The sequence below is a fragment of the Festucalex cinctus genome, chromosome 10 (assembly GCF_051991245.1).
Source record: "Festucalex cinctus isolate MCC-2025b chromosome 10, RoL_Fcin_1.0, whole genome shotgun sequence".
Classification (NCBI taxonomy): domain Eukaryota; kingdom Metazoa; phylum Chordata; class Actinopteri; order Syngnathiformes; family Syngnathidae; genus Festucalex; species Festucalex cinctus.
In genome coordinates, this window is record NC_135420.1 from 7121581 (window position 1) to 7132910 (window position 11330).

At 37.7% G+C, this 11330-nt stretch overlaps 1 protein-coding gene across 1 annotated transcript; it reads left to right on the plus strand.

Moving 5' to 3' along the window:
• The first annotated feature begins 1556 nt into the window (after positions 1-1556).
• On the plus strand, positions 1557-9306 carry LOC144027118 (fetuin-B). Its single transcript, XM_077534418.1, has 7 exons — positions 1557-1877; positions 3192-3302; positions 3651-3738; positions 5632-5798; positions 5969-6076; positions 7485-7571; positions 8581-9306. Exons 1-7 carry the CDS (start codon positions 1644-1646, stop codon positions 9064-9066), a joined length of 1281 nt encoding a protein of 426 aa, XP_077390544.1. The 5' UTR covers positions 1557-1643; the 3' UTR covers positions 9067-9306.
• The last annotated feature ends 2024 nt before the right edge of the window (positions 9307-11330 follow it).

An 11330-nucleotide genomic window follows, 5' to 3' on the forward strand; every position in this document is an offset into this window, starting at 1 on the left:
TCCAAGAAAAATGAAGCTGATTAGGGCCCGAGCAGCGACCGCTGCGAGGTCCCTATTGTTCCTGAAGGAATTCTTATTATTCTTCTTCTTCTTCTTTTTCTTTGTTATTATTTTGATTGTATTTACAGAAGTGAAAACATATTAAACTTTCTACACTCATCACATCTGCCTAAATTATCAGTATTGTGTTTGTTTTGTGTGCGGTTTTAAAAACAACAGCTCAGTAGTAGTGCCCCAAATGAAGGTTTAAAGTTAACAAAGCTACCTTCATTGTATATTTCACCAAGATTTTCAAGCCGTTTGGGGCATATCCAACAGCCCATGTCACGTTTCAGTTTGGTTGGGTTTTTGTTTTATTTTGGTGAGTGTTGGTTGTCTGATGTTTGAGGTTTGCTGTTTGAATGTCTGCATGTCTAGTCACAGTGGTGTCTTTATTGCCAAGTCTACCAAGTCTGTTATTGCAAAGTCTACCAAGTCTTCCACGCCAAAGTCTACCAAGTCTGTTATTGCAAAGTCTACCAAGTCTTCCACGCCAAGTCTTCCACACCAAGTCTTCAAAGTCTGCCACGCCAAGTCTTCAAAGTCTGCCACGCCAAGTCTTCAAAGTCAGCCACGCCAAGTCTTCAAAGTCAGCCACGCCAAGTCTTCAAAGTCAGCCACGCCTAGTCTTCAAAGTCAGCCACGCCAAGTCTCTGTCTCACGCCACGCCAAGTCTTTGCATCACGCCACGCCAAGTCTCTGCATCACGCCACACCAAGTCTCCGCCATGATCTGTGTCCACGTCCAGCCCAGTCTACTCCCCTTCCGTCTCGTCCAGTCCTTCCCCGTCATAGTTAATAAAGTTCCTTACATCATCTTTCCAGTCTGTCTTCCCCCCTGTTTCCTCCGTTTTTGGGTCCACCCATACCCCGGATGTAACAGCCCAAGACCTAATAAAAATAAATAAATACCATAAATAAATAAATAAATAAAATAAATAAATAAATAAATAAATAAATAAATAAATAAATAAATAAGGGTCTTGTACGTTAATTCTAATAGGAAGTCTGACATTTTGAAATTTATTTCAAATTTGACCTGACATTCGGCACATTATAGAGGTCAAATTTAAAAAACACACATATACATCTAGAGAGTATATCTTGTCTTGAAAATGTAGGGGTTTCATCGACATATTTTCAAGATTAAAAGTAAAAACACAGGGTTTTTTATATCTTCGAATGCTGTTGCCATGGCATGAAAAATTAAAATCGTCATACATCAATCAGGTCTGGCAGAAAAACAAGAAAAACATATGTTAAGGTGCATTTTCAAAATGTCTAATTCCAATGTGACAGTAACCCAACTTGCAAGTACCCCCTCGCAGCTCTATCGTTTTTTTTTTTTTTTTTTTTTTTTAAATTGAAAACTGTTTTACTAATTGTGTGTATGTTTTTATTGTCACAATTCCAATAACAGTCAGTGTTCATTCACAAATATCAGCTCTTTCCCATCAAATAAACTTTGTCCTGGGCTTGATTTCAACATCCCTCCCTATTTTGGTTCCAAAAGTCAACACGCAACCCAGACTAAGCACAAACATAGGGGAACAAACTTCACTTTCATCTGAGCTTCGTCTTGCTGCTGCAGTAGGATCCTCTGCTATGATGCATAAATCCACTTGCATGTTGCTGCAGTTAGCTCTGCTTTTAATTCGGATGATGTGTCTGAATGTTGAGGGGTTAGCGCTGGTGCCCACTGAACTTGCTCCGGTTCCCTGCAATGACAAAGCTGTGGAGAAGCTGTCTCGTCTGGCCCTGACTTACATCAACGAGGATCGTGCGGAAGGGTATAAGTTTGCCCTCAATCGCATCGCCAATGTCCACCTACATGCTCAGGTGAGTGGTGACAAATGTTTGAAATGAAAATTTGCCTTAAACTCATTTTAAGGATGTTTCAGTGGGTCGGGCTGTGAGATTAATCAAAATTCAATTACAATTTCAATTATTATATGCCACAATTACAAAATTGGCATAGCTGTAAACAAAAATATAAGATTAATTATACTACTTTTTGAGTTGTTTAAATGTATATATGCAGTAAATCTTGCAGTAAATCTCTTGAACAGTGACCCCTCCTTGCCCAAATTGTGACAGACTGACTGACGGAACGCATGTAGTACTTTAGTGTGAAGCACAGAGCACTTTCTTTTGTTTTTATTGTTAGTTAGCTGGAATGTTTTTTTTAGCTATAGTATTTATTATGTATGTTGTTTATGTTTATTGGTTGAATGCCTGTTTTTTTAACTTGCTCCTATGCCATTGAATTGCCCCTCGGGGACAAATAAAGTGTTTTTTAATTGAATTTGAATTGAATTGAATTATATTTGCAAATTAAATTTAATAAATATTGCTTGGTCCGAAAGAAACTTGCATAATTATAGTGTTTCAAATAAATGTATCTGTCTTGTTTTTTTACGTTTAAACATTTTCTTGTTTTGCACTTAAAAACAAATGATGATTTATTACCAAATTAACCATGATTAAAATTGTCTACATAATCGAGCAGCCCTATCAGTGTGTGTGCGTGTTTTTTAACAATTACCTTGTTTGGTGTCAAATATATTTCGGAAAAACGTATATACTGGAAACATAAATTTAAAGAAGAATCAGAAATACAATGTGGTCAAGATGCTCTTGAAAACAATTGAATGCCAACATACTGTAGATGAAAAGTGCACTGTCATGCTGGTTAATTAATCATAGTATAGCATACAGTACACATCATTGTTTTTCTGTCATTGATCTTGCGGGGGAAAAAAATAAATCCCAAGATGTTTTAGTACATTTATGCATTTATACAAGCTAAACCGTAGCTCTATTTTATTACATTTGATCAGTCTTGAATTTGTTAAGTAAGGATACTAATTGCCTCTCAGCATTTACACAATAACTCTCCATTATTTTCATGTTGTTCTGCTGAAACTAGAAGACATCATCACCGTTCTTGCTTTATTACATTCGTGCACATTCATTCAGTAGTGGAAATCTCACACATGCTACATGAAGAAAACTCCTTGATTACATAAATGCTTAATGACGACTGCAAAAACATTTCAGAAGATTTATACAGTGCTAGCATTATGCTCATCAACCTGTATAATGTTTGTGTGCCCTCTTCCCTTTTCCTTGTGTTTACCTTGTACATGTCAGGGCCCAGCAGGCAATGTGTATTACCTGGACCTGGATGTCCTGGAAACCAAGTGTCACATAGGCAGTCCAAAATCATGGAAACGCTGTGATGTCAGGCCGTTCATGGAAACAGTAAGCGACACGCATACTATACAAATAAACGGTGCACTTTGACTAGCCTTGTGAGGACCCCGAGAGGTAAATATTAGTCACAGGCTACAAAATTAAGCTCAGTTTTGCAATCTAATGAAATCTAATAGAAGAGTTAAAAACAAATCTCTATTTAAAAATCATTTTTTTCTGTGCAGTGGCACAAAATTGCAAATTACTATGCCCAATAACAACGCCATAGGTATAATGTAAGGAATTGCTCATATAGCTCTTTGATTAGACATGAGTAGATTATATAAATGTGCCTCAAGTGTCAAGTCTAATTGTTAGAAGAACTTGTCAATTATTGTTCTCCTTTTTCGTTTTCAGCAAATTTCTGGTAACTGCAACACCACCATCCTTCACACATCGGAAGGTTACTCCTACTTGTACAGTTACGACTGCAGACTTGTGCCAGGTACTGAAAACATATTCATAAGTTGTTTTTGCTCAAAATTCAGTCAGCTTCTGATATTGTGCTGCAGATTCTCATCTTGCAATGAGGCTGTATGGCTAAACATTTAAGTGATGATAAGATACAAATACTGCGTCAGAATCCAGTTATGTCCATTTGTAGTAAATAATCGAAATGATTTTCCCTGAGTACTTCAGATATGTGAGATGTTTGGAGCAATACATGTTCAAAGAATTCTTTCAATTTGTCTATCTTTTTATAAAATTAATAGTGCTGTCAGGCAATAAAAAAAAACAACTAATTAATTTCATGAGTTGTCATTAATTAATCTAATTAATCCTTTTTTTTTTTTTTAATTCTCATATCTGTTTAAGGTCCCCAAATAAAGAATTTGGGGACTACGGAAAATTATTTTTTTCACACAAGGTACAAATCACTACGTTCTTGTTAATAGTCCCCCGTCTTTGTTCTCATTATCTATCCATCCATCCATCCATTTTCTTAACCGCTTGATCCTCACAAGGGTCGTGCGGGGTGCTGGAGCCTATCCCTGCTGACTTCGGGCAGTAGGCGGGGTACACCCTGAACTGGTTGGCAGCCAATCGCAGGGCACACAGAGATGAACAACCATCCACACTCACAAGCTCACCTAGGGACAATTCGGAGCGCTCAATTAACCTGCCATGCATGTCTTTGGAATGTGGGAATGAGCACCCGGAGAAGACCCACGCAGGCACAGGGAGAACATGCAAACTCAACCTAGGAAGACCGGAGCCTGGACTCAAACCCTAGTCCTCAGTACTGGGAGGCGGATGTGTTAACCACTCATCGACTGTACCACCCTGTAGCAATACATGTTCAAAGAAATTATTTTAATTTGTCTATCTTTTTGTAAAAAAAATAATAATAATAAAAAAAAAAACTAATTAATTATATGATTTGTCATTAATTAAACTAATTATTATTATTATTATTATTATTATTATTATTATTATTATTATTATTATTATTATTATTATTATTATTATTATGATTATTATTATTATTATTTAATCTCATATCTGCTAAAGGTCCCCAAATAAAGAATTTGAATTCTAGGACATTACGGAAAATGATGTTTATTTTTTTTACACAAGGTATAAATCACTACGTTCTTGTTAATAGCCCCGTTTTTCTTCTTATTATAATAATATATAATTATGGGGTCACGCAATGGACCAAATTTCAAATGCTTGCGCAGAACTCACTTCACATTCATGGAACCTGACGAAATGAATACACAGGCATCATTATCATCCATAAGTCAAGGGTCACTGTTGAGTAGGCTAAAAGGGCAGCCAACTGCCCTATGGTATTGAAACTAGAAGGCAAATGGTAGAGCTGATCACACCTCAACTCAACTCAACTCGAGTTTATTTATATAGCGCTTTCAAACAGCCTCAGCTGTCACAAAGCGCTTTACAGAAACACAAAAAAACAAATATAACATAACATAAAACATTAACATCAATACAATACAATCACAACAAATAAACATTCTTCCATTCCTACAAACGCTTTGATATTTGAAGTCGTTTCAGATGAAAGAGGACAGAATCACCTGGATGTTTGGATGTTAATCCAAAACTAACTAAGACACTTGGAAACAGTTATTGCCTTATTTGCAAATAAATGGTGAGATTAATCCAGCCACTGGGCTGCTCTTTCGGTATTTTATGTAGAAACGCCAAATGGCTTGGCTGTGGAACTTTATTGCGTTAATTTCCATAACACGTTAATTTACAGCATAATTAATTAATCTAATTAACACGTTAAACTGACAGCCCTAAAAATTTATTTAAAAAAAAAACAAACAAAAAAACAACGTTATTAGTAATCACGCTCTTTTTCATGCAGACCCTGCGGAGAAGCTGCAACAGACATGTCCAACCTGCCCCATCCTACTTCCTGTTGACAGTCAACAAGCTGTGCTGGCTGTTCAGGTCGCGCTGGCGTCCTATAAGAGGCAGTCCACTCTGGGTGCAGGACTCGGAGTCAAGCGGATCACCAGAGCTGCGGAACAAGTGCGTTATTAATGCACTTATTTTGTTTGTGAGAGATAAATCTCATTCTCTCTATATTAGATTATTATACATATTATTTTGCAGCACACCAACAGTCGTGCAACACTTTCTCTGTCTGGTCACAACCCCCAACCCCTCATTTTCTCACTGTTATGAGTTGTGTATTTCAGACAGTGCCAGTGAAAGCCAGATTTGTGGAATATACAGTCCAAGAGTGTCCAGAGGGAGTGACAGAAAAAGGCACCTGCCAGCGGTTGACACCCACTTCAGACACTGAGGTGTGCAATGAGTGAATTTCTACTTCTGCTCCACAAGCAGGCCCACAAACACATACACATTTGTACAAATAAACTCAATACCATTAATAGATGTCTGGTGCCCTAAGCAGAAAAGTAAATAACACCCTTGGCTACTATAAGGATGTATGCAAGTATTCAGCAGTTGAGCAACATGGGGGCCAGTGGTGACCATTAGGAATGTAACGATATCCAAATATCACGATACGATATTATCACGATATTGTGGGGAGGTTGGCGATATTTAAAAAGGGTCACAATATTGTTGAAAAAAAATAGCTCATACTAAAAAAAAAAATAATAATACAATATTGTGCTTTTGTACATAACAGCAATACAGATAAACTACATCCAATCTCTAATAACACTTAATATTGAGGCACTTATTCGCTAATGCAAGCCCACATTGAGTTCCTCCACATATTGACTCGCTTTCCAAGCATATTACAATCCCCTTCACCTGACAATTAGTGTATTTTAAACATAGAAGGGCCAAAACATCCCTAATGAAAATTAAACTGCACTAAAAAACTAGCCACCGAGGGTGCTAGAACTGCACAAATGGAAATCAACCTGACTTTTTTAACAGATGTGTAGCTTTTAAATATCGTGAACATGACGATGACGATATTGTGGTAGTTTTAATATCCTCGATATCATGATATTGCCGGTATCATTATATCCCAAGTGGCCATGGTCATTATTGCCCACTCTCCGGCCATCCAACTCGTCACCATGTCCAGGGGAAGATTTTTGACAAACGGAATTCTGTGCACATATTTTATTAGTTCCACCCTCTGCTCTTTTCTATTTCTCCCTTAATAATTAAGCCTTAAGCTATTGTTCAGGCTATTACTAAAAAATGACGTACCCAAAATAAAAAGAGGATATCTCTGCAACCACAAGGTCTATTTGACTAATTCTTGTGTCATAATAAAGGGAACACTTGTGAGATTTGTTCTGATGTGTAAACATCAATATATATGTTACTGGTTAAAAGTAAATGATGATTGCACACAGCACAAATGATCATTAAATTAGTTGGAGTTTGAGCTGTATTTGGGGCATGTAAAAATGACATATATTCTTGTAGCCCCAGTTCTGCAGTTTAATTTGATGTGCAACATCATTAGATTCTTTCTTCTTCAAAGTCCGAGAGGCCCCCAATTGGAGGGCGCTTGGGTTTAAAGGGTTATGCAATCGTAAAATAAGATGTATTGTCAACGCATTGGGGAGTCATTGTGACGCAATGACCACCCCACTGAAAAATTTCTAGCTCTCCCAAGTATTATTTTCGAAAAGAAGCCCGATTGTGAATTTTGCCCTCATCGACAGCATTTTAGTGTCTGCAGTCTGTTTTTCTAGAATTAATGTTATGCTTTGTCCACAGACTGCAGGCTTTTGCACAGCATCTGTACATGGAGACCTGCATGCTCATCCAGACGTTCAAGGGTCTTGCGAGATTTTCAAAACACAGGTACAGAAGCGAACACCTTTCAGCACATTCTAAAGGGAATCAGATGTGCTAGACGAGAAGTGCTGAACTTGGCATTGTAAATCATGGACACTGACTCATCACTCAACTCAACGCTACATTTATAAAGTACAGTGTTCCCTTGTTTTCTGCTGGGGTTAGGTTCCAAAAAATACCCGCAATAAATGAAATCCGCGAAGTAGCTAGCTTTATGTTTTATACTTATTTTAAGTGTTTTAAGGCTCGTAATGCTCTAGAACCCCTCATCACACAGTTTATCCTACATTTTCTCACATTTTTTTCTCTTGTTTAAACATTCTCAATGTTCAAACCATATTTGTTATAAAATTGGTACATTACTGTAGAAAAAACAAACAAACTGTACTTTAAAACAACCACCACTGTTTCAGCAGCAGATACAATGAAAACAGCAGAGACCCCAGAATTGAACCCTGTGGAACACCATACTTTCTGTTAAACATGTGAATTCATGTTGCACATATTTGTCCGACAACTTTATTTATTTATTTTGCTCGACATAGTTAGTATAAAGTGATTACAATAATAAAGAAATCCCACAACGTACAGTACAGTGGACCTCCACATACTCGCGGTTCAATTGGAACCTAGTAAGCCATTACAAAACATTGTGTAGCAATCCAGTTTCGTAATCAGATCAAGATTGTCATTTTGTTTTGTTTTATTTCATTTTAATACAGTATATTCTACTCAATTCTTGTGCTCTTACCTGGTGCTGGATCTCCTATAACAATGAATCAGGTGTACCGATTGCTGAGTGTAATTAATATTCCATGTGTTTGTTTTGTTTAATTGAATTGTGTGTATTTACTTGTTGATTAAAGATTGCATAGTGTTCCATGAAGTACTAAAACTCACCTGTACCAGTGAAACAATATTGCAATACCATATGACATTAACTTGAAACTCTATTTCCAATGATAGCAAGTTTGCAAATATCAGCGTGACGTGATCTGGTTTTTCCCGTCCTCAGAATGTGGATGTCCTTCGCCCACTGCAGCCACAAGGTCACGATCTCCCCTTACAGCCTGACATCCCGACACTACCTCCATTCTATTACCCAGGAAAAGAGCAGAAGCCTTCTCATGCTGACCCCACACCACTCCCTGATCCTCAACCTGCACCATCTGAGCCCACACAGATGACCCCGGGTCCTGTGGACCCTTCATTTAATCCCCGAATCATCTTCTCCTCCTCTTCCAGTGAGTCTGATGAAGTTCTTTTCGATCGGCGGCCATCAGTAAATGGTTCATTTGACTCATCATCCTCTGAGGAGGTAGGAGGCATTCTGGCTTTACGCCCACCATTGGACTTTCACTATAAGAGGCACGACCGCAAGAAACGGCAGGCCTTGCCGGAAAGTTCACCATCCCACAAACCAACATTCCTGTCTGATTTCCCAAGTGGACCATCGCCTTTCCGTTCCTGCCCTGGTCCTGCACGATACACCACAGTTTAAAGGGCCATTTGTTTGTGTGCTCTGCATTTTGGCTGAGGATGGCTGACAGAGTAAATGCTCCGCTCTGTGGCATCACTTCTCTGTGCAAACAGCTTGTACTAATAAGAGAGCTAGTTTCCATGGAAAAATAAACTTACTCCTAGCGGGTGCTTAAAGCTACACATCATGTATTGAAAACCAATTCAAATGTATGGAGAATTTGAAGTACTTGAGCAATTAAAAGTTTGGATTTGAGTCCAACAGTTGGCAGCAGTGCATGTTCCAAAGACCATTTAACAACACTGTGTGAACCATCTTAATGTAGTTTCATGGAAAAGAAAAATTCATTCAAATGACTAGGGCTGGGTATTGCCACCAACTTCACGATACGATACGTAACACGATGCAGGGGTCACGATACGATACGTATCGCGATACATATGTATCCCAATACTTGATCTTCAAGGAGATACGTATCCCGATATTTCACATTCATTTACTTGCATTTTATAATAACAGTCATATGTATACCTAAAGGATATGTTTATTATGCTGGATGACAAAAACGTTTTTGTGAGTAGCTCTTCTGGTTTACCACCAAGCGGCATGCCTGGTCTAAATGTGCACACACTTCAGAGCAAGGAGCAGCTTTCACGGACACACCGGGAAACTTTATAAATAGGCATGGGCCGATATGAGTAAAAATATCAAAGTATTAAAATTACAGCTCTAAAATATGCTTATTTAAAATATTTGGAGAAACAAAAACATAATTTTTTTCATGTAACACATTCTATTTAGTTTTTTAAACAAAATATAGGAAAATCGGTACATTAAGACACAAGTGCCATGTTAAGTTTATAAGTAAATAAATGTTGATATTCTTCCTCTGCATTGATTTTTCTTAGCAAGACACAGTGTCCAATCACTGGTGAGCTATTTTTGCATTAATTGAAGCCATTTAACTTCAAAGACGCTGCTGGTTTTTATTATTTTAGGTACAATGCAAGCTGCAAAGGCAAACGTTAACTACCTATTTAAAGTTAATGAGCAATATTGATTCTGACGCCTGCGTATCGATACGTGTATTGCAATGAGGCCCGCAATTATATATTGCCGTATCGATTTTTTGAACAAACCCCTACAAATTACTACTGTATTAAAAGGTACATACAATATATTGAGTAAAAAAGCAAAAACAAAAAACAAAGTACAGTATTATTTTACTACTTGTAGAGGTCTGAGCAGCAATATGTAAATCTATTTTCTGTGACATGCCACACCTTTTTTTTTTTTTTTTTTTTAATACTTTATGAATATAAACCACCTTGCTTAAAACGCTTTACATCACGTCCAATGAGGACTAAAGGGTTGCGACAGTAGCCCCATTTGTGATGCTCCTCTGTGTGAAAGGTACTGACAGGCCAGGGAACGGCGTGTTGGCATTGGTCACATGTTTTCTGTTTCCTAATGTAGTAGGAGAAGCCAGCGGTCACCTGTGGAAACTTCTTGCTCGTTTATATTGAAAGAAATTGTGAATTGCAGACACTTGCATTGGTGTCACAAAATACAGTATGTCATGATCTGTTTGAAAGAAGTTGCGTCAACAGTGTAAAGCACACATTTCAAGACGACGTCCCACTTCAGTGAGTGTCTGAAGGCAAAAGATGATAAATGCCGATTCGACTCTTATGACATCACAGTTTTGTGCAAAGGCAAAAGGGGATCTGTGTTAAAGGGGCTAGGGTCAAAGGGCATTATGTAAATTAAGCATCAGTTTTTGGTCACATTGCCACAGCAGAAACAATCCAGTTCAGCAAGACTATAAAATACAATTCCACATGTTTTAATTGATTTAATTTAGACTCTTTTGGTCTTCCATAGCATGAAGCAATAAGGAAAATACACTAATGGCCTCCAGGGGGCATCTTCGTTCTAAATATGTTAATAATTTCTGTTTTAGGCTACTGCAATTTTGCAAATCTACTATCAAATTACATTAAATCCCGAAAAATGTAAGTTATCCCCATTGAGTTCTATATATTTCCAATCTTTCCCTGAAAAATTTCCACAGCTGAACATATCCGCGCACGTACAATGTGACTGTAATGTGCAGACTTTACAGTTCCACTGAGTGGCTGTTTGTATTAGTGTGCTGCAGGGGGCAGAAGAGGTCTATTCGTTTTTACAATGACGTCTCTCACCGACATTTAGCCATGGGTTTAGTTTGGTCATTGTATAAATGTGGCATACTTTATGGAGGCCTACTCTCAACACGACTTTTA